Source organism: Archocentrus centrarchus, unplaced genomic scaffold, assembly GCF_007364275.1.
Source record: "Archocentrus centrarchus isolate MPI-CPG fArcCen1 unplaced genomic scaffold, fArcCen1 scaffold_57_ctg1, whole genome shotgun sequence".
Classification (NCBI taxonomy): domain Eukaryota; kingdom Metazoa; phylum Chordata; class Actinopteri; order Cichliformes; family Cichlidae; genus Archocentrus; species Archocentrus centrarchus.
In genome coordinates, this window is record NW_022060278.1 from 875,295 (window position 1) to 899,463 (window position 24,169).

The 24,169-nt window shown below is 43.7% G+C and overlaps 1 protein-coding gene and 1 pseudogene across 1 annotated transcript; one reads left to right on the plus strand and one right to left on the minus strand.

Annotated features, from left to right (window-relative positions):
* The window catches only part of LOC115777559 (obscurin-like), a 698,358-nt pseudogene that overhangs the window by 506,580 nt on the left and 167,609 nt on the right, over positions 1–24,169 (plus strand).
* Positions 17,945–22,521, minus strand: LOC115777566 (zinc finger CCHC domain-containing protein 12-like). The gene is made up of 2 exons (XM_030725498.1): positions 22,209–22,521; positions 17,945–21,865 (listed from the first exon to the last, which is right to left on the minus strand). The coding sequence occupies exon 2, from the start codon at positions 21,040–21,042 to the stop codon at positions 19,321–19,323; it is 1,722 nt and encodes a 573-aa protein (XP_030581358.1). The 5' UTR covers positions 21,043–21,865; positions 22,209–22,521; the 3' UTR covers positions 17,945–19,320.

The following is a 24,169-nucleotide window of genomic DNA, read 5'->3' on the forward strand; positions in this document are numbered from 1 at the left end:
AGGTGTTAAGGTTCTAGACCCGTACCCAATGACGCGCAGTTTGTTGTTTTGGTGTTGGTATAACACAGCTCCTAGTCCTTCATTTGACGCGTCTGTGTGTAGCACAAATGGAAGATCAAAGTCTGGATAGGCTAAGATGGGAGGGTTTGTCAGCATCTCCACCAACCTTGATACCACAGTTTGATGTTCATTAGTCCAAGTTACAGGTGTACGGGAGGGGAGTTGTCCCTTGTTCCCTTTGATTACTTGACCCTTTCCCTTACCAGACTGAGGTCGGACGGCACTGCTTGTCTCAGTTGGGCTCTGGAGAAGTTCAAACAAGGGTCTTGCCAATCGTGAGAAGTCTTGGATAAAGGACCGGTAATAACTCAGAAATCCAAGCAATGTCCGGATCTCTCCGACAGTGCGGGGTTTCTTATCTTTCAGGGCCAAGACTGCTTCCAAATCCTTCGGGTCGATCTGAATCCCTTCTCCTGAAACCATTCGACCGATGTATCGGATCTGTTTCTTGAAGAGTTCACATTTGGTGGGCCGAAGCTTGATACCATGTTGTCGCATTTGGTGAAATACTTGTCTCAGATGGTTCACATGTTCATCAAAGGTTTTTGAATAACAAAGGACATCATCCAAATAAGGCACACAGCACTCATCTCTGATGCCCTCTAAGACTCCCTCCATGCACCTCTGAAAGGCGGCTGGAGCGTTTGTCAATCCGAAGGGTATTCGCACCCATTCGTAGAGTCCCCACGGGGTGCTAAAGGCTGTTAAGTGTCTTGATTCCTCAGTCACAAAACCTTGATGGTATGCACTCCCTTGATCCAGGATGGAGAACCATGAGTTGCCCCCCAGGCTGTCCAACAGATCTTGGATCCTCGGTAGTGGATGACGGTCTGGGATGGTCTTACGGTTGAGCTCCCGGAAGTCAACACAAAGGCGCAGACTGTTGTCCTTCTTCCGCACACACACCACTGGCGAGGAATAGGCCGACACAGATTTCCTGATCCACCCCCTGTTTAAGAGGTTTTGGATGTAGTCCTTTACCTCTTTATACAGTGGTCGTGGGATGGAATTGTAGCTCTTCTGGACTGGAGTATTGTCGGTTGTGTTGATTTTTAGTTGTAAGCCAGGGATGCATCCAATGTGTCCTTCATCACGAGCAAACACATCTGATTCCTCATAAAGCAATTGCCGTACCTTGCTTTGGTCAGACTCAGACAGATGGTCTAAACTGACATCAGGGTGCCATTTTTCTTCACCCTGGGCAGTCCTGTAATTTCCTCTTCCCTCACTCCATCCATCATGGTTTGAACTTACTTGAGTAGTGCAGAGGAGAGGGTCACTGAGTGGCTCTGTTGACTTCTGGGTAACTGGATGAATGTTCACCGGTGTACTTTCAACAATTTCCTCGATGAATCCCAAGACTGCTTTCGGAGGCAAGAAAACATCATGCTTTGTGGGATTTTGGATTGGGATTCTTACAATCTTAGAGGCACCAGCCGGTACATCAACAAGAGCAGGAAACAACTCCAACCCATCTGGCAAGCTACACTCTATATCTGGCTCAAACAACATGACTCCACCTGCAGGAAAAGCTCTAATTCGACATCTCACCTCGCAGACCCGACTGCTGTGGATGGTGAGTCCTTTCTTTCCCACTCTCACTGTTGAGCGTTCTGACTCTTCCTGGTGTGGCATTGTGTGAACAACAGAGACAAGAGTTTCAATGCTATTTTTCTTAATTTTCAAAGCCTCTGACAATAGATCCACTAAATTGGCCTTAGCAGTCTGATCACTGTTTCCTGCAATAATCTCTTGGATTACGTTGAAACCTAGTAATGGGCTGCTCACACCCGCTTGGCTCACTAGCATCGGGACATGAAGAGCAACTGAGCCATGTTTGCTACTTGTGATTTCAAGAAGGACTTCTATCCACCCATCGAAAGGTACATCTGTTCCATTAGCTGCAGTGACTTTGAGGGGGTGGTCTTGCAGTAGGCTTTCTAGTGGTTGAATTGGTACATTGGGTAAAGCTTTCTGCACCCAAGACTTATCCACTATGCTTACCTGGGCCCCACTGTCCAATAGCATCTGGAGTTTGACCCCATCCAAGCAGCATGTTACCATGCACCTACCACCAATCAGCTGGGCCACACGCTCCCTTCTGGACACTTGGTGTGGTTTGGTGGACTTGGTAGATGAGATTTCCTCTTTGGGGCGCAGCCTCTCTGTAATGGGGGACTCTGCATTATCTGCGGTCACTGGTGGTCCCCCCCCAGTGACCTCACCTGGTTTCCCGACAGATTACCCTTCTGTAAGCAGCCAATAGCCCTGTGTCCCTCTTTTCCACACCGGAAACAGTGTGAGCAAGTGTCATTTCCTTGGGATGTACACTGGGGGCATTTGCCTTTAACTTCCGGCTTGGCTGGCTGTTTTGGACGTGGCGGAGGCAGATAAGTGTTTTCTGTTGCCACATTCACAACAGGTGTGAGGGCTTTCTCTAAGCTCCTGGCCAAAGATGACACTTGTGCAGTCAGCTCCTGTATAGCAGTGCGATTAGCCTGCACCTCGGCTTGCATCTGACCTGCATTTTGTCTATCGCTATCCTGCTGGGCGGTGTTGACACTGATTGTCTTTTGTTTATAGGCCTGGCCCAACCTAGTTTTCCTCTCTGTGTCTTCTCTCAGTGACCTCGTAATCACTTCGAGAATAAAGTCATCAGTCACACCCATGTCTGAGATATGGGGTTGAAGGTCTCATCTGATGTATGAGCATTTTTCATTCATTCCCCGGTAGAGGGAATGAAGAAACACTCCTTGCACCAGTTTGCTGTCATATTGAAAGTCTGTACCTTGTTTAGAAGCAAACATAATACGTTGTTTCACCCCCATCAGTCTGTACATAAACTGTTGTGGGCTCTCTCTGTCATGTTGTTTTGCGTTACTCAATTCCTGGAATAATTCAGTACTGCTTTTATCCCTAAGGTGTGCTTTGAGGAAACGCTTTAGCTCAGCCAGGGTCAGGCTATCTTTGGTCATAAGCATGTCTTTTAAGGTACCAGGCTTAATTATCTTAAGCACGGTCCTTAAAATTTCAGCCTCTGAGAAACCCTCGGCCAGCCCTTCGTCTATTTGCTTACACATACTGTTAAAACTCAAGTCAGAGTCCAAATCTGAGATGTGACCACCATGCATCTTAAAGTCTCTATGTGGTAACAATGCAGCTACATCAGTCAGTTTTATTAAACCAGTCGCTGGATCAGCAACTACTGATTTTGATACTTTCTTACTCACTACTGCTGCTACTACAGGTGGTTCAGTCTCTGATACCGAAGCAGCATCCTCTTCATCAGACGCTTGGTTGTGTTCAACAGTTACCTGTGCCGCTTGCAGTTCATCGATGAGGTCACGAAACACCAGCAGACGAGACATCCCCTGATCCTTGAGATTCTTTAGTCGTTTGCTTCTCAAGAAGTCAGTGATGAAATCAAAGAACTCCACCTCCGTGGCATCATCACCAGGAAAATCGTCACCCCCTTCTTCTTTGCAGGAAACTGCAAGTTGACAGAGCAAGTCTCTGTTGGCAGCACTGGTCAGCTGGTGAAGTTGCTGCTGGATCTCCCACCGTAGGTCGTGTAGAGTCGCCATCGGTGGATTGCTGGAGTCAGTTGCTTTGGTTGCTAGCTCTGTTAATCAGAGGGATGTGACTCCCACAGTTCTTGGCTGATTAGCACCCGTCCACCAGGGGGCGCTAATCCCGGACGAGCCCCCAAATTTGTTGCCTCCCTAGGTTTGTCGTCTGAGGGGCAACTGGCTTCCTGTGCCAACATGTGGTGCTGTGGTAGAGAATAGCAAAAGGCACACACGTTGAGCTATCGTAGCTTCATAACAGGAAGTTTTATTCTTCACCAGAAAATCTATAAACATACCTCAAGTGTTACTAAACTGAATATAAACCAATGGCCTTTCACTTTAGTCTCTTTTACAAAACATGGCCATTGTGCTCCTGAGTCAAGACAATATGAATCACAAAACATTTCCACAACTTCATAAAACTATTCAGTAGAGTCTCTTTGAGTCCATCAACAAATTATAATCACAATGTACAACAAGAACTCATTCATTTTAAAGATAAACACATAACACACTCATACTGCTGTTCTTAACTCGATCCTTTTAACTACATGTGTAACAGACAGTAACACATTTGCTTTTAACCATTGAAACACCTATTACAGCATTAAGTGCCTGAATGAACTGTACTTTTACATACCTTTAGCTGTTGTTCCATTTTGTTTACACAATTAATTAGCTTTGTTCATAAAACAAACACATCTAATGCTATAATGCAAACTATCAGCTATATAAAATGCAATGCTCCTTTAATGGCGCTTCTCTCTCATCAAGAGTCATTCATCGACAGTCGCCATTACTCACTAAGTCACCTTACCAAATTACATTACTGGTTTCGGTATTAAACCACCAAAACTGTACTTTAACTAAACATCATAACCAGAAGAATAACATATGACTGTTCATAGAGTGCACATGAGTAAAAGTTCACATGTGAGTCCAGCAGTTTCTCATTTAGTTTTGGTTAGCTTCCCCACTCTACTCCACATTAGCCAAGTCCGCTAGCATTAGCATCGCTTAGCATACATCAATAAGCCACGATTTACACACCAATCGCTTCACAAACGGCTTCTTTTGCCGGCCTGTACAAGTCTCTCATAACAACCTTCTCTACACATATGGTCTGTATTGCACAGTCATTGTAAGGTGTTTTTACTGACCTGTGGTAGAGAATAGCAAAAGGCACACACGTTGAGCTATCGTAGCTTCATAACAGGAAGTTTTATTCTTCCTCTGTGCCCCAAAGCTACTCCATACCCCGAGCGCGATACGCCCTCTAGCGTCCTGCTGTGGGATGGCACCATAATACGTGAAACTGCACAGGACTCACAACAGTGCTTAAATGACAGTCAAATTTACAAATGTAACAAAACAAAAAAACTTTAGGGGTGACTGTTTTTATCTTTATCACCGTTTGATACTTAATCTCAGAAGTGAGATCATTTCAACCCTCTACAATATGAAGGCTAGCTGCTCACTTCCGGCCTTTGCGGTCTTCGTGGGCTGTGAAGGACACGTGTCCTTCGAAGGATGCGGCCCCTGAATTTTTGACATTGTGCGTCGATATAATCTGTATGCCGGGAACTCGTGCACTGAGAAACTTTCCACGGTGCAAAGTGCGTTTAAAGTGCGTTAAAATTTTTAATTCGTTATTTTTCCCGTAATTAATTAATCGAAATTAGCCCGTTAAAGTCCCACCCCTAGTTTTTATGCATTTATACTAAATCATCTGTGTATAGTTTTTCCTTCTCTTCCATAACTGCAGGTAAACCCAGGGCCACACTGACAGCAGGAACAACAATCATACCAGTAGGGGGCAGTGTGACACTGACCTGCTCTGTGGGGAGATCTGCTGAGTGGAAATATGAGTGGTTCAGACGCACCCAAAGAACCACTGAAGTTCCAATCAGAAGAGATGATCAACCAAACAGAGTTATCAGAGTATCTCAAGGAGGAATCTACAGATGCAGAGGAGGAAGAGGAAACCCAGTTTACTACACTGATATAAGTGCTGACCTCATCATTGAGATAACCTGTGAGTTCAGTAATTTAGTTTGAAACATTCACTCATGATTAGCAAACATACAATGTTAAGTTTTCTCTGTTGATTTCATGTTTCTGTTTGTATCTCAACTGTTAACATCTGTAAACAGTTTCCAATAAAGTTGCTGTAAAACAACAACAACACAACTGGACTCAGATATTCAGCGGTGAGACGATCACTCTGACATGTGAGGTGCAGGAAGGAGGTGAACCCACTGAGTGGGAGTATGAATGGAGAGGACCCAGGCAAACCACACAGTGGACACACAATAATTATTTGACATTCAGAGTTTCTGAGTCCAGCAGTGGAGACTACATGTGTAAGAGTCGACGCAGAGATGACTCATATTCTTCAACAGAGTGGAGTGAAGCCTTCACACTGTCAGTAACAAGTAAGTCATGTTTGTTGTGTGAGCAATGTTTTGTAAAATTGTTGAAGTTGCTTTTCCTCCTCAGTCAGAGTCAAAGCAACAAACACTGCAACACGTTATGACACACACACTAGCTAATGTTTTGTGAGTGTGTTCAGGCTCGAGTTGTTCATCTTGGTGTGTTTCATGAATAATAAACTGCACATTTTTGTGCTACAGTGTGTTGGGCAGTTCATATTTGATAATGAGCATCAGTTTCAATTAGCAAATAATTAAATTAAGTCTTAATGGCAGCTAGAAGTTAAAAACTGAGACTTCCCACTTTAAGAGTGTCTCTGCTCGTATTTAAGATCCATGTTGAAGTTTTCTGCTCAGCTGCTCTGTATCTCATCCTGCTGTTGATAAGATTAAATAGTTTTTATTAGACCCACATTTGGGAAAGTTTGTGGCAATTTGTGTAGCATACTGCATGAGTGCCTTTGTGTGTTTGATCAGTCCTTAGGTGCTTTCAGCTGTTCACCTGTGACAGCTGACAGGTAGGGTGTGAATGTCAAAACCAGTGTTGGACCCAAAATGCAGTGCACAGGAGGCAGACTTGACTAAGAGGTTCCTTTAATGGTTATTCATAGAGCTAAACAACAAACATGAAAACTCAGGGCTTAAATACAAAACACAGATAACTAGAGGATCAGGAACAGGTGGGGACACAGCTGGGAATAGTTAAGCAAGACAAGACAGGAGAAAACTGAACATGAAACACACAAAATGTGAGACTAGATGTTAGACTCAACTCATTGTCATTGTGCATGCTGTTACGTCCCCTTTAGAGGCCCAGATAACATTAGAAAAGCAAGACTATGACTTCAGGGAGAGCCAAAGCCAACATAAACAAAACCGCCCTGAACTAGGAAAAGAAAACCCCATCAACTACCTAACTAAATAAAACAAAACATACAAACCTACACCTCAGCTCCCTAACGAGCAACAAAAGACAGGAGAAAAAGGTGGGTCATCAAAAGAAATGGCAGCTCTCCCCTACCAGCTTCCACAGGGCACTAAAGCAGACAAAAATCAAAGAAAGACTAACAAACAATTATCCACAAACAGCTACATCTCCAAAGTACATGGTGCACTAATTACCACCCCATGGCTAAAGGCCCTAAGGCACACCTGCAGCCAGCTTATGTAGACCCTGCAGAGCAGCAATTGGCTGCAGGTCCCAGACTCCAGCCAATGACAGCCTGACAGCAGGAGTAAGGGCTGGGGAAGGGCAGGTCTCACACAGCAGGTCCTGGAAGCAGCATAGCACTTATAAAAACGTCAACAAGGGAATGTAACAATGCAAGGCACACAACAAAATGATTGTTCCAGATCACTCATCCAGAGACGAGCATCTGCGGTCATGCAGCCAGAGACAGGCGCTACCGTTAGGCAATGTGGTTTAAGTGTCTTGCCCAAGGACACAACACAGCCCAGGGACAGGGGCTTGAACCGGCAACCCTCCAGCTGCAAGGCGAGCGCCTACCCACTGTGTAAAACAGGAAACAAGCAGTCATAGAAACAGATGTGGACTTGATTTAAGACAGGGAGGCAGCTATACTGAAGACAGAATCCAGACACATGGAGTCACAAAACATGAGTGACATGATAACAGAGACACAACGGAGAGAGACGAGACTAGAACTCAACCAGACATGGAAATACAAGAGAGACAGGAATACAGAGATTAAGGGAACATAACATAACTGAGCAGAACCAGATAAGAACCCTGAAATATTAAAGAATAAAAACCAGGAATCATAACAAGATAACTCAAAACTCTGGGTCCAAGACGCAGCGACCATGACAGTGAAAGGTATTTGTAGTAGAAAGTTGTAGCTGCTGCATTGATGTGATTGTGTGTTGGTGTGTTAGTATGGTATTCTAGCTGATGTCAAGAAATGCAGTGATTGGAGTTTCAGTTCAAACTCAATCTGATGCGTCTTTGTCAAAACAAAAGCAACCGCAGGTCAAACTGACAGCCTGTCTGCTTCAAATAAAACTAAATAAAAGGATTCTGATTAAGTTTGTCAGCATAATGTTTATAACCTGGAATATAAAGTCTGAAGATCTCATTTTTATAACTTTCAAACTCAGCCTGTGAAATGTGCTGTTAACTCATTTATTTAGTTTTCTTTTTGATCTCCTGCCAACAAGTGCGTACTTTATGTTTAGGTAACTTTGATTTCACACTACATTTAATGTTTCCTCTGACCTTTCTACACCCACCACACACCCTGACCTCCTCACTGCAGCTCTCATACAGTACACAGAAAATAAACAAAAACTGTAGTATTTTCTGGACTTTAAGAAAGGCTTGAAGCTGATTTCTTTTCCTCTAAAAATCCTATTTGGGATCAGGGGTCGATCCAGGAATGTCCTCAAACAGAAACAACATCACTCTCCGTGCTGAATGCCTCACTGCCTACACCTTCACTTCTTTGTATTTCAAGGCTGCTTCAAAGTTATGGTTGTTACAAAAAGACAGTCAGTTTATATAATATCAAACTAATCATTCATAAATGACATTAAATTATGCACTGGCTTATTCAAAATGAAACACTGAAAGAAAAAGTAGAAACAGCTCGTTCTAACAAACCTGTTCTTTGACTAAAGGGTAAAAATCTTATTAGGACAGACAAAAGAAAGTGTGCTCATTCAAACTAGGATCACAAGGACACCAGCATGCATTACATGAACTATTAAAAGCCTAAAATGAACAATAACCTGGACAAAAACATAAGAAAATATCAAAAACAAAATAGAAATGAGATCTAATAGAGAGCCTTTGGATGCAGGTGGGAGACTGTTAGGCTGACAGGAATCTTCACTGAGTAACAACATTTTAGTGTTTCTGTGGTTGTGAACACAGAATAAGAAGTGTAATGTAAACACATGCAGGATGGAGGAAATTGTAGAACTAATAGCAAATGGTGCCAAACATCCTACTGTGCTTTGAAATTACCTGCCACTTTACTTTTTATTATATTAATATTTTCTTATCACTGAGCTGGTATCTATATTCTGTCAGTCGAAGCAACGCCAGGCTGCAGGACATGAAAAACTAATCAATTCATCAATAACATGCATTAACCTGCCCATCAGATTGGGGGTGTGGTGGTTAGCACTGTTGCCTCACAGCTAGAAAGGTTGGCTTTGAATCCACCTCGGCCCTTCTGTGGAGTTTGTCCACAGTCCAAAGACATGCAGTTACTGGAGTTAGGTTAACTGGTGATTCTAAATTACCCAAAGGTGTCAATGTGAGTGGTGTGCGCACACACACACACACACACACACACACACACACACACACACGCATGCATCATTACCCCACCCCATTCTGATCTGTGCTTTGAATTGTGATTGTAGTTTATTCCAAACTCAACAGGTCGACCAAAGGCTCAACTGAGAGCTGATATTAGAGACATTCTAGTAGGGGGCAGTGTGACTCTGACCTGCTCTGTGAACCCATCATCATCATCATCATCATCATCATTATCATCAGGATGGAAATACTACTGGTACAGAGATGAGAAACACTCTAAACCTCTGACCACACAAGATGCATTTTTCCTCTCAAATGGACAAATCAGAGTCTCACAGGAAGGACTCTACAGGTGCAGAGGAGGAAGAGGAGACCCAGTTTACTACACAGAGTACAGCGAGTTAGTCAGGATTGAGAAAACTGGTGAGTTTACATTTAACACAGTGTTAATTAATTTATGATGTAGGAACATGATGTGTTTACCACCAGATGTCTGGTCTTAAATCAAACCTTTTTGTCATTCATGTGTTCTTGTTGTTCTTTCTTGAACATTAACAGTGTCAAACAAAGCTGTTGTGACTCTGCATCCAAACTGGACTGAGATATACAGAGGAGAGACGATCACTGTCAGATGTGAGATCCATGGAGGAGACACTGAGTGGGATTATGAATGGGAAACAAACAGCTCCAGAAAACCTCCAAATCAAAATGAATACAGGATTAGATCTGCTTCATCATCCAACAGTGGAAACTACCGCTGTAAGGGCCGAATGAAAAGTTCACAGCATAAAACAACAGAGTGGAGTGATTCAGTCACACTGACAGTTTCTGACAGTAAGTAGAGTCAAAGCTCCTTTAACCTGACAATATAAACAGGCTGTAAAAATGTGTTTTTGTTAGTACATGTTGAGATTAGAGAGATTTTAGATGTTTAGATCATTTCAGTCTTTAAGTATTTTTCCCACTAGAACCCCGTCCTGTCCTCACTGTGTCTCCATCATGGCTGAGTCCTGGAGCCTCAGTAACTCTGAACTGTGAGGTTGAACATCCGTCTGCAGGATGGAGCTTCTACTGGTATAAAGCTGTTCCTGATCTATCAGAGAAATCCTACAGTTATGAGCTGCTACCTGATGGCAGTGGGACTGCACAGGACTCCTACATCATTGATGGACAGACACACACAGCAGGATATGTGTGTAGAGCTGGAAGAGGAGACCCAGAGTATCACACTGATCACAGTGAACCAAAGTTTGTCTGGTCTGCAGGTCAGTTTGTTTCCATCCTTTCAATAAGCTGATGTTATGTTTCTTTACCAGTTTCTCTCTTTCACTGAGATTCAGTCCATTAAAACTCATTTATATGAAAAGAAAAATCAGTCTCTTAATTTCTTACTGTGATTAAGCCAAATTAATTTCTTTGTTTTCTTCTTTTATAACCTTTTCAATCATGATAATCGATGACCTTTCTAGGCAGAGTTTACATGCTCCCCTGTGTCTGCGTGCTTCTCTGCAGGTACTCTGGCTTCCTCCCACAGTCTGACTGTAGTTTAGATTAGATTAGATTAAACTTTATTAATCCCTTTGGGAGGGTTCCGTCAGGGAAATCAAAGTTCCAGTAGCGCTTTTTACATCATAGTCACACAAGCAGAGATATAGTTGGAAATATAGTCATACAAGAATGTACAGTCAGAAATATACAGAATATACAAGAATATACAATCAGTTAGTGAGAATAGAGCAGATAAATGGTGATTTGGTGACAGAAGTGTCATGTAAACACAATACAGGAAACTGTGGGTCTACTGGACAGTAGATGAAAGCAAATGGTAGCAGACATCCTGCTGTGTTATGAAATTACCTGCTATTAAAAAAATAAAGCTGCCTCTGACCCTATGAAAACTGGGATAGGCTCATTTATTTATTTGCTTGTTTAGCCACTTAAAACTGACCTACAGCTCATTCAAGCATAAAATGTCCTTCAAGAAGCCTGGAGAACATTTCCTGAAGACCATTTAAAGAAATGACAAGAAAGCTGCCAAATAGAGTTCAGGCTGTGTTGAAGATAAAGGTGATCACACCAAATATTGACTTTAATTTCATATTAATTACTCAACAGACAAGATGTACAATTGACTGAAGACACTTTTCTTAGTGGTCAAGTGGATGTACAGAAAAAAAACTGAAATATATGAAGAACAGGAACATCTTTGGAAGTAAAGGCAGCAACCAGTTTAACATAAATATGAAGAAAACACTGACTACAGGCGGCCAATAAAAGTTTTTTGCACATTAAAGATTTTGTTGTTCTTGGTATTGAAGGTACAAATTTTAGGTTGGCCAAAACAAATATTGCATCTTCTTAATCTGTTAAGAAATATTTAACATCTCTGAGCTTTGTCTCCTCCCTGCATGTTTCCAGATGTTCATTCAGCAGCGTCTCTCACAGTGAGTCCTGACAGAGTGCAACACTTCACCTCTGACTCTGTCTCACTGACCTGTGAGGGAAACTCTGCTGAGTGGAGAGTGAAGAAGTTCACTGAGGACGGCCGACTGACCTCTGGCTGTAGGACAATGACTGGATCCACATGTTACATCGGTTTCTTGACAAAGTCAGATACTGCAGTGTACTGGTGTGAGTCTGGATCAGGAGAGTTCAGCAGTGCAGTCAACATCACTGTACAGGGTATGTTATTATACATTTTCTTCTTGCATTTTAATGATTTAGACGTCACACGAGCATTAGTCCCAGCTTTGCTGTATGTGAAGTTAATCTATGATGCCACACAGAAAAAAACGTGAATTTCTGACAATTTTAGGCGTCTCACTAAAGCACCATTTTACCTGCACTGTGCACAGCTCCATGAACTAAGATTAAGATTAAGATTAAGATAGTGTTTATTTGTCACATGCACAGTTATACACAGTACAATGCACAGTGAAATGTATTTTGTACCTGCAACCATATATACACACACATATAAATAAGAAGAATAAAAAAAAAAAAAAAAAAAAAAGTAATTCACACTATACACTATACTCTATATACTATACACTATACACACTTTTATAAATTATAATATTTACATTGTGCAATAATGGTCCAGTTAGGGCTCAGAGTTGAGCAGACGGATGGCTTGTGGGTAAAAACTCTTCTTCAACCTTTCAGTCTTAGCCCTCAGGCAGCGGTAACGCCGGCCTGATGGGAGCAGGGAGAAGAGAGAGTGTCCGGGGTGGCTGGGCTGTTTTAGGATCTTCATGGCCCTCAGCCTGCACTGCTTGGTGTAAATGTCCTGCAGGTTGGGGAGGGTGGTTCTGATGGTCCGTTCAGCTGAACGAACCACCCTTTTTAGGGATGGTAGTCCCTCTGCTGCTTCCTGCTGAAGTCCACAATCAGTTCCTTCGTTTTGCTGACGTTGAGCAGGAGGTGGTTCTCCTGGCACCAGTTCTCCAGGCGGGAGACCTCTCTCCTGTAGGCTGTCTCTTCATTGTGAGAGATTAGTCCCACAACAGCAGTGTTGTCAGCAAACTTGATGATGACGTTGGACTCTGACGTGGCCTCGCAGTCATGGGTGTACAGTGAGTACAGCAGAGGGCTGAGCACACAGCCTTGGGGGGATCCAGTGTTGAGGGTGAGGGAGGATGAGGTGAGGTGACCCACTCGTACCACCTGTGGTCTGCTGGTCAGGAAGCTGTGAACCCACCTGCACAGGGATGGGCCCAGGCCCAGGTCCAGCAGCTTAGAGACCAGCCTGGAGGGAACTATGGTGTTGAATGCTGAGCTGTAATCTACAAACAGCACTCTCACATAGTTCCCCTTACCAGTGTCTATGTGTGAAAGGGTCTTGTGGAGGAGGAAGTGTAGCACTTGTGTCACAATCAGACAGATGTATGAGCTACTGGACCAGTTCTAGGTTCGCTGGAGCAGTGGAGCAAAGCACAGTGAAGAGACCAGAACCAGGGACCCTTAAATGGAAAGCCGGCACTTTTAATAAAACAAAAAGCATTAAACAGGAACACTTACAATTAATGTCAAATAGATCGCACTTAACTCAGAATACCAATTGAGTATGAGTAGAACCCACTTAACACAACAACAGCATGAAATATAACAGTATTCAATACAATAACTTGGATTCAGTTCAACAGTTTCAGATTAATTCAGTTCAGTTCAATAGTTCGATTCAGATTGATCCAGTTCAGTTCAATAGTTCGATTCAGATTGATCCAGTTCAGTTCAATAGTTCAATTCAGATTGATCCAGTTCAGTTCAATAGTTCAATTCAGATTGATCCAGTTCAGTTCAATAGTTCAATTCAGATCAGAAAAGGGGAAATCCGGAATCCTGCTGCCATAAAGCAGCAAGCAGAAGCACACAAAATTGTCTCACTATATGAGCAATATCAAACCGTATTCTGTCGATCCGGTTGCTGTCAGTCTTTAAGCTCGAGTCTCATGGGTCAGGCTCGCCATCCAATATCCTGTGTGTGTGTGTGCGCGGGTCGTCTGCAGCCACCGCACGAAGAAAAGGGAGAGAGAGATCCAGGCCTCGTCCGACACCCAGAAAGCTCTTCCCGACAACTGAAGCACACACTAAAAACCTGGCCTGCATAACAGGCCATGCAGAAAACTTAATTTACTATATAGGAATCATTACAAGAACAGAATACACTCTTTCTGCCTCCTTGTGAGAAGAGAAAGGAAAGGAAAATGGCGGCAGCTTTTTTCCTCTCGCGGCTAACATCGTTTGCAATGAAACGCACACTTAAATCTTAACATAAGCTATACACATATTCACGTTTGGTTATGCACATTAACTCAAAACACAACGTTATCATTAAAGCGATCAGTTTTCCACTTTTACCGATTAACTTCGGGGTCTCGTTTACTCCATTTGCTCGTCTAAAACACACTTTTCTCAAATACAAAAGAAACATCATGAAACTCACCAAAACTTCTCTGGTTATTGTTCTTAGGCTCTCAATAGTCACTGATTTCCCTTTGGATCAGAAAACCTCCGTATTTCCAGGGAAAATGTTCTCGATCCACACAGCTACATCACCTCTCTGGTATCGCTAACTGTTTTTTCCTCCAACACTACGCTCACAGGAAGAGGGGGGAAGGGCACGTTAAAGGGGCATACCCACAACTCACTTTTTGTTTGGTGAGCTTAATACTAATGTTTCAACCTTCTTTTACAAGTTATCTGCAACATAAATTATATAATTAAAACTTAATATTTAATGTAATTTAGTGTGACGATTTTCTATTGCATTACTGCAATATTTGTAACCTGGGTTACATCCTCCCCTCCTTTTCCCATGCACGTCCCTGTGCATGACATAATTACACTGTCAACACTCTAGATTGTGTAGGCTCATTCAAAGAGTCTGTAATCACTGCACTTAAACTGTGGAATAATGATTGGACTACTGTGACCAATGGGTTCCCCAGCTCGGGATAAGTCAGTCTCTGTGCAGGTACTCTGCGTCTGGTAGATCTCCTTAAATAGTCATTGTCACAGTCTCCAGTATGATCAGTTTGTCTAGTTTCATCATGGTTTGTGTCTGGAGGAGTGCTAACTCGATCTTCCTCAGATTGGCTGTGTGTTTCATCATCTTGGCCTGGGAAAGTCCTCTCGTCAGAGTCTGTTCCAAGTGTGTCGTTCTCGACTGGATTGGTTTCTGGTGGATTTACCTCCAAAGAACTCAGTTTGTGCAAGGTGCTATCCTCTAGGCTCACATTGGGTAGGTTAGTCACAGCAGTTGCTCTTGGAGTGGTGCAATGAGGAACTACGTCTGAGGCCTGTTCAACTACAGGCACATGAGGTGGTTCAGGTGTGCTGCCAACCATAAGTGATGGACCAACCACAGGGGTATGACGGGGGTCTGCAGTTTCCACCATTATATCCCTGTAACCATAGAGGAAAGGGTAGCTATCTCCTGAATCAGATTCTCGCTCCTCTGAGTGATCTGAATTGTCAGTCCTTGAGTACTGACGAGTCTTTGGTCGCCTGGGTTTTTCCTTTACAGGGTTCTCAATTTCAGCTGAGGTAGCAGAAAGGAATCCACAAGGTAATAACAAATCACGGTGGAGAGTTCTTAATGGGCCATCTTTAGTCTCAGGCCTCACAACATAGACTGGAATGTCACCTGACTGTCTCACTACAATATACACATCTGACTCCCACTTGTCAGCCAGCTTGTTCTTGCCTCTGAGCCGAACATTTCTAACCAAAACTCTGTCACCTGCTTCCAAAGTGGATTCGACAACCTGTTTGTCAAATCTTGCTTTATTGCGATCTGCCGTTTTCCTTGCCATTTCTGTTGCTACTCTGTAGCTCTCTTCGAGGTGTGATTTCAGACTGCGTACATATTGTGAGTGTGACACAGACTGATGAGTGACTGGTAGGCCGAAGGCCAAATCAACCGGCAATCTTGGTTGCCGCCCGAACATAAGTTCATAGGGGGTGAAGCCAGTGACCTCATTTTTAGTACAGTTATAAGCATGTACTAAAGGCTTGACATATTCCCGCCAATGGCTCTTTTTCTTGTTATCAAGCGTACCCAACATATTCAACAGGGTCCTGTTGAAACGCTCAACTGGATTCCCCCTTGGATGGTATGGTGTAGTACGTATCTTTTGAATACCAGCCAACTCACAAAGTTCCTTAATCATATGCGACTCGAAGTCTGGGCCTTGATCACTATGGAGTCTTTCTGGAATACCATAATGAACAACAAAGTGCTCCCACAAACACTTGGCAACAGTCTTTGCCTTTTGGTTCGGGGTAGGTATGGCCACTGCATATTTTGTAAAGTGGTCTGTGATGACCAGAATATCTTTGGTGTTACTTGAGTCTGGCTCTAAGGTGAGAAAGTCCATGCATACAAGCTCAAGGGGGCGTGTAGCTATGATGTTCAGAAGTGGGGCAGCCTTTTCTGGTGAAACCTTGCGCCGTATGCAGCGGTCGCAAGTTTTGATTTTGCTCTCTACTTCAATGGCCATCTTAGGCCAGTAAAACCGTTTGCGAACTAGGTCTATGGTTCGCTCTACACCCATGTGTCCCATGTCATCATGCAGACTCTTTAGGACTAAGGATCTCAACTCTTCAGGCAACACTAACTGATATTGTGTTGATGCGCCCTCTTGTCGCTTTCGGTACAGTACACCATCTCTGACTATAAGTCGATTCCACTCTCTCAATAGAAGACCCAGCTCAGGGGCTTCTGTTCTGAGGGATGGTGGAGGTCTCTCCCCCGACTCCATCTGGTTGAGCACTGTTCGGATGCACACGTCATCCTGCTGTTTGCTCCTCAATTCAGATGCTGTAAAGTGAGGGATGACAGGCAAGCCACCAAGCTGCTCTTCATCCTGAAAGCTTTCTGGAATGGCTTTCGGATGGTGAGCGAGTGATAAGACTAAAGAGGTGCTAGGCACTGGCTCTTCAGGCCTATCAGCCGAGAGATGATGGACTAGATGCTTCTCACATATGGCTTTGACTGCACTTTCACTAAGATGTCTCTTTGTGAACTGCTGTATTCTTTCTAGCTCTTTCTTTGACAGCATATCATCAGGTTGGATTTCATGGGGTCGTCTGGACAGCCCATCTGCATCCTGGTTTTGCTTTCCTGCTCTGTACTGCAACTGGAAATCGAACGTTGACAGAGCTGCTAACCATCTGTAGCTTGTAGCATCAAGCTTGGCAGAGGTGAGAATATATGTTAGCGGGTTGCTATCAGTGACAACCAGGAATGGACTGCCATAAAGGTAGTCTTGGAATTTTTCAGTTACTGCCCATTTAAGGGCAAGAAACTCCAACTTGTGGGCAGGGTACCTTGTTTCACATCTAGACAAACCCCGGCTTGCGTAGGCTATAACCCGCTTCTGGCCCTGTTGCTCCTGGTAAAGAGCGGCACCAAGACCTGAAACGCTAGCGTCTGTGTGCAGAACATAAGGCAGTTTAGGGTCAGCAAACCCTAGAACAGGAGCAGTAGTTAACTTCACAATAATGGAGTCAAATGCTTCTTGGCAAGCCAGAGTCCATCTATTCCCAAAAGAGTCTTTAGGATTGTGGTATTTCCCAGCTGCTGCATGGGCACCAGAGTGTTTTCGTGAGGGTGGGTAACCTGCAGTGAGTTCATTGAGGGGTTTCACGACCTTTGAATAGTCCTTGATGAATCTGCGGTAATAACCACAGAAGCCCAAGAATGTTCTCAACTCCTTCAGATTGTTTGGTTTTGGCCAGGTTTTTAAAGCTGCAATCTTTTCAGGATCTGTCTCAATGCCTTCTTCGGAGATAATGTGGCCTAAGTATTTCACTGAGCTCTGGAAAAACTTGCATTTTTCTGGAGACAGTTTCAGGCCATACTCCTTCAGACGGGAGAGAACCCGCAGCAGTCTTTCCTCATGCTCCTCCAATGTTGAGGAGAAGACAATGAGATCATCCAGAAAAACCAATGCTTGTTTCAAGTTCAGCTCCCCCATGCAACGCTCCATGAGCCTCTGGAAAGTGCTTGGGGCATTCGTGATCCCTTGAGGCATCCTATTGAATTCAAAGAATCCTAGGGGGCAGACAAACGCAGTTTTGTTCTTGTCTGATTCTTCCATTTCTATCTGGTAAAAACCAGATTTGAGGTCCAAAACAGAGAACCATTTGGACCCAGTCAATGCTGAAAAAGATTCCTCCAAGTTAGGCAGGGCATAAGAGTCCTTTACCGTTTGGAGATTCAGCTTTCGGTAGTCTATACAGAGTCTGACATCACCATTCTTTTTCTTGACCACCACAATTGGAGAAGAGAAGGGTGATTCAGATTCTCTGATGACTTCTGCATCAAGAAGTTGCTGTAGGTGGTTACGTACAGCCTCTATATCTTGAGGGTGGATTGGCCTTGCTCTGTGTTTAAAAGGTGTCTCATCACAAAGATTTATGTGATGTTTTATTTTATTGGTGCGGCCAAAATCGAGATCGTGGTGTGAAAACACCTCTGGCATGGAATTCAATTTGTCAGTTATTCTCTCCTTCCACTCACTGGGTATGGGAGAGTTTCCAAAGTCAAAGTTCAACTTTGATTCGTGCTCAGGATTGGCAGAAAGGACTTTGCCTTGGTCAATAGACCGAACACTCTGAATGGCATGTATTTCTGCTATCACAGTCTTTGGTGAAAGAGTAATAGCATGGTCTGACTCATTTTTGAGGACCACTGGTATGCAGCATGGCAGTTTGGATGGCAGGGTTGCTAGCCCGTCAGTGACTAGTAAGCCGCCAGGTAGGGAGGTTGACCTTGGAGATTCGACCATCACCCACTTCCCAACATTTCGGATTCGGCAGCTTATTGACCCCTCCAAAACTGTTGTCTGACCAGCCTCAATGGTTTGAGGGTCCGTGCTACGCAGTTTCACTTCCGCCAGGCTACAGTCAGCCTGATGCCTTTTCCTGGCTTCCAAGGTCTTTAAGACCACTTTGTAGCCATAGGGAAGTAAATGATGGGTTTGGGAAGCAATGTTTGTGTACTGCTCATAAAAGACATCTAAGGCATTGGTGCCGATCAATGGTGATGAAAAACCTGGACGTACATCGGGTACGATCAGGGCTAGGGTTGGCACGTCAATGTCTGCACCCAATAAGCTCTTAGGAAACCGGACTGTTGTTTCAACGTACCCAAGATAAGGCACATTCTGACCATTTGCTCCCTCTACTTCTAGCAAGTCATTTAAGGGATGAATTGGTAATTTGGACAAGTTCTCCTGGTAGAACGATTTAGGGACGGTTGTGACTTGAGAACCTGTATCCAGTAGACAGCTAGATTCTTGATCTCCTATGATCACCTGTGCTGTACATTTTGCGCCAACCAATCCTTTTGGCAAAGTTACCAAATGTCTGTTGCTCTTAGAGCGCACACTAGATGAGCGTCGTCCTTTTTTGGGACATTTTACCTGTGCTTCAGTCTCCATTTGTCCCTCAATGGAAACTGCTTCTAGTTTAAAGTGTCACAATCTGTGATCCCTTTCCTAGTGTCCCATGCTAGTTGTCTTTCCTTCAGTTGCCTCCTTTTTAAAGCCACTAAAGAGGGATTTGGTCCACTTTCACATTGTGGTTTGATATGCCCATCTTCACCACACCTAAAGCAATACCAGGCTTTAGGTCGGTTTCTTGAGTTGTTTGTGACTTGGTCAGGGGCTTGGATCTTATGCAACCTTGAGCTGTCAAGCGGGGGTTTGACTGTTGTTGAGTTGGGAGCTTTTAGCTTGAGAGATTGTGTCTTTTCAGCTCTTTCACTACTTTTCTGAGTGAACCGTGTGAGCTGAGACTGCAGATCAGCAATCTGCTTCTTTATTTGCTGGATTTCAGGTGTAGAGTGGTCTACTGAAAGTGACGGAGGGTATGTTTCTAGGCTACATGGAGCAACGCCTTGGTAGTGCGAAAGCACTCTTGGCCTTGAAGCACTTAAGTGCTGTTTCATGCGGGATGCTTTGGAAGCACGCTTATCTTCTGCAGTGCGAAGCAGGAGAAGCAGTCCTGCAAAGGTGGGTGGATTTTGCTTCTTTTGCTCCAGCTGTAGTTCAGCTATTAAATGATTGTCCCAACATCCTCTTATAAACTGCTTGAGAAGTTGTCTGTCAAGGTCTCCTGCACCTACACCTCCCCTCCTGAAGGTGGTATTCAACATCACCTGTAATCGCTGGAGGTAGGTTGAGGGCTCCTCACCATGATTTTGCATGGTATTGAGGTACTTTGCAAAGAGATCATCACCATCCTCAACTGTACCATAGGCAGAGTCGAGGATTTCTAAGTACACACTGGGAGGTGATTCGAATGTCAGATGTTTCACTATGTCAATAGCAGGGGACGACAGACTTTCCAAAAGTCGCCGTGCCTTCTGAAGATCTGGTTGTCTGGTATCTTTTAAAAGAAGTTCAACATTAGACCGCCAAGTCTCGTAATCTACTTCATTGCTGGGACGAGGGCACCGCCCAGAAAAAGGCCTGAGTCTTGGGGAGTTGTGCATCATCTGTGTAGCAGCATCTTCTGTCCGCACTATATGCTCCACTATTACCTTCTGTAGTTCAGGCGGACTGACATCAGCAAAGCTTAGAGCAGTTGCCCTTTTCTCGCTAGGCACTGGTGGTGGGGACCAACTCCACCCCGGTGGCTGAATCTGCTGTTCTGGAGCACCACAAGGTTGAGAACTAACTTGCACAGCAGCCACTGGGACATGTGAGTCTGGAGTGTCAGGTAGGTCTGGTTCCATGTGCTCTGCTTGGGTGTCTGTGTTGTCAGAGTCAACAGCTTTACCGATGGAAGTGAGTTCTTCTCTTAAAACAGTGGCAAAATCTTTACCAGTCTGTTTGGCTATGTCTCTTAGCTCTGCAAGGTAAGTCTGTGTAGCTGTCTTACTGACTACTGGTGTGTATACAGCAGGTAGGGCCTCAATAAGATACAGAACGTCTGTCAGTGTCTTAGATAACACCTTGTGTGGCAACAAAGATGATAATGACTGAACAGCTGTGCCATGTACATATTCCACGATGACCTGCTTACCTCGATCTGTACCTGGGGTGTTTACTGGTATTATTCTTTGTATGGAACCATACTGCTTGAGGAAATCAAACAGTTCTTCATCAGCTTCTGTACCAGACAACCCACTGACCATCACTGAATTGGGAATTTTCACATTACTCTGCTGCACGACTTCCATGTTTTACTCACTTTGAAGGTCTCTGATCTCTAGCACTGTACTCGCTGAACCGCTCCTGGCTGGCTCGCCACTTTATATGTAGCACTTGTGTCACAATCAGACAGATGTATGAGCTACTGGACCAGTTCTAGGTTCGCTGGAGCAGTGGAGCAAAGCACAGTGAAGAGACCAGAACCAGGGACCCTTAAATGGAAAGCCGGCACTTTTAATAAAACAAAAAGCATTAAACAGGAACACTTACAATTAATGTCAAATAGATCGCACTTAACTCAGAATACCAATTGAGTATGAGTAGAACCCACTTAACACAACAACAGCATGAAATATAACAGTATTCAATACAATAACTTGGATTCAGTTCAACAGTTTCAGATTAATTCAGTTCAGTTCAATAGTTCGATTCAGATTGATCCAGTTCAGTTCAATAGTTCGATTCAGATTGATCCAGTTCAGTTCAATAGTTCAATTCAGATTGATCCAGTTCAGTTCAATAGTTCAATTCAGATTGATCCAGTTCAGTTCAATAGTTCAATTCAGATCAGAAAAGGGGAAATCCGGAATCCTGCTGCCATAAAGCAGCAAGCAGAAGCACACAAAATTGTCTCACTATATGAGCAATATCAAACCGTATTCTGTCGATCCGGTTGCTGTCAGTCTTTAAGCTCGAGTCTCATGGGTCAGGCTCGCCATCCAATATCCTGTGTGTGTGTGTGCGCGGGTCGTCTGCAGCCACCGCACGAAGAAAAGGGAGAGAGAGATCCAGGCCTCGTCCGACACCCAGAAAGCTCTTCCCGACAACTGAAGCACACACTAAAAACCTGGCCTGCATAACAGGCCATGCAGAAAACTTAATTTACTATATAGGAATCATTACAAGAACAGAATACACTCTTTCTGCCTCCTTGTGAGAAGAGAAAGGAAAGGAAAATGGCGGCAGCTTTTTTCCTCTCGCGGCTAACATCGTTTGCAATGAAACGCACACTTAAATCTTAACATAAGCTATACACATATTCACGTTTGGTTATGCACATTAACTCAAAACACAACGTTATCATTAAAGCGATCAGTTTTCCACTTTTACCGATTAACTTCGGGGTCTCGTTTACTCCATTTGCTCGTCTAAAACACACTTTTCTCAAATACAAAAGAAACATCATGAAACTCACCAAAACTTCTCTGGTTATTGTTCTTAGGCTCTCAATAGTCACTGATTTCCCTTTGGATCAGAAAACCTCCGTATTTCCAGGGAAAATGTTCTCGATCCACACAGCTACATCACCTCTCTGGTATCGCTAACTGTTTTTTCCTCCAACACTACGCTCACAGGAAGAGGGGGGAAGGGCACGTTAAAGGGGCATACCCACAACTCACTTTTTGTTTGGTGAGCTTAATACTAATGTTTCAACCTTCTTTTACAAGTTATCTGCAACATAAATTATATAATTAAAACTTAATATTTAATGTAATTTAGTGTGACGATTTTCTATTGCATTACTGCAATATTTGTAACCTGGGTTACAGAAGGATATGGCGTCATCTGTGGATCTGTCTGGCCGGTATGCAAACTGTAGTGGGTCGAGGGTGGTGGGCAGTGAGGAGGTGATGAATGTCTTGATGAGTCTCTCAAAACACTTCATCAGAGGTGAGCGCTATGGGCCTGAAGTCATTGGGGCTGCTGGGGTGTGGTTTCTTTGGGACAGGGACTATGATGGACTTTTTAAAGCAGGTGGGAATCACACACAGTTTCAGTGAGAGGTTGAATATCACTGTAAACACAGGTGCCAGCTGGTCAGCGCAGGTCTTAAGGACACGTCCACTAATACCGTCTGGTCCAGCCGCTTTCCTAGTGTTTACACGTCTAAACGCCCTCCTCACGTCGCGCTCCGTCACAGTGAGTGTCTCCGCCCCTCCGGCCGGGAGCGCAGCGGGCTGTCGGCTTCCCGACTCAAAGCGCGCAAAGAAGATGTTGAGTTCATCAGCCAGAGAAGCGTCGGCACTCACCGGGTGTGTGTGTGGTGCTTTGTAGTCCGTGATGGTGCGTAGTCCCTGCCACAGTCCCCTGGAGTCAGACTGTTGTAGTTGCTGTTCCAGTCTGCGGCCGTAGCGATGTTTAGCCTCTTTCACCGCTCTGCGGACGTTGTATGATGCAACTACTCTGCTCCACCTCTCCTCCTGCAGCTGTGCTCAAACCACACCTCACTGCTACAGCAGCCACATGTAAAAATGAATATAAAAATCTAATTTAGTCAGCTGCTTGTTAGAATTGTGCAGAGCTTCATTATCAAGAATGAAAACATGGCACCAAAAACAAAAATACAAATGACAAAGTTCAGATCTTGAATCTTTGGGGAATCATTTAAATAATTTCTTGTGGAATGAAGAACTGTTTGTTTTGCTGTCCCAGTGAAAACTTCTACCATCACAGTTTCCAAAGAGAACTCAGTCACAGATTTTTCCTTACTGTGATGAAGGTTTGGTTTAGGGAAGTTTTTTGTGACCTGAACTTAACCTCTTCCATCCTGGAGCTCCTTGAACTGGTCTGTTATTAAAAACCAAGTAAGGCCAATTTTTGCAGGTTTCTGAGTGCAGCAACTTAAACTTAATTCTTAGGTAATTATACTTTTAAAGAGCTGTCAGATCCTGAGCCCAGACATCATTTCTTAAACCTCAAGTAAAAAATATTGATATTAAGTTTGACTCACAGATCAAATCAGGCTTTCTTCAATTAAGACTTTTAACTAAAGTTAAACCAGGTCTTTCTATCACAGAAAGTCATTCATGCTTTTATTACATCCAGACTGCTGCAGTTCATTATATGTTGGACTGACCATAACAGTAATATCACAGTTGCAGATGGATCCAAATGCTGCTGCTGGCCTCCTGACAGGTATCTGGAAGCTTGATCATGTTTTTCATTCTGAAATTGTTGCACTGTGAATGACAGGAAGTGCTTGCATGGGTTTGCTCCAGGTTATCAATCAGATCTTCTATAATCCTGTCCTGTGCTGCTCACTTAGCTCCATTGATCAGCAGCTTCTAGTTATTCCTAATTGCTGATTGGCTCGTAGGTGACCACTCATTCTGACTCACAGCTCTGAAACTCTGGATTAGGTCATCATCCTCCTTT

What these genes read in the sequence shown, in the direction of transcription:
- LOC115777566 (XM_030725498.1), bottom strand. Translation starts at nt 21,042, where the DNA reads ATGGAAGTCGTGCAGCAGAGTAATGTGAAAATTCCCAATTCAGTGATG.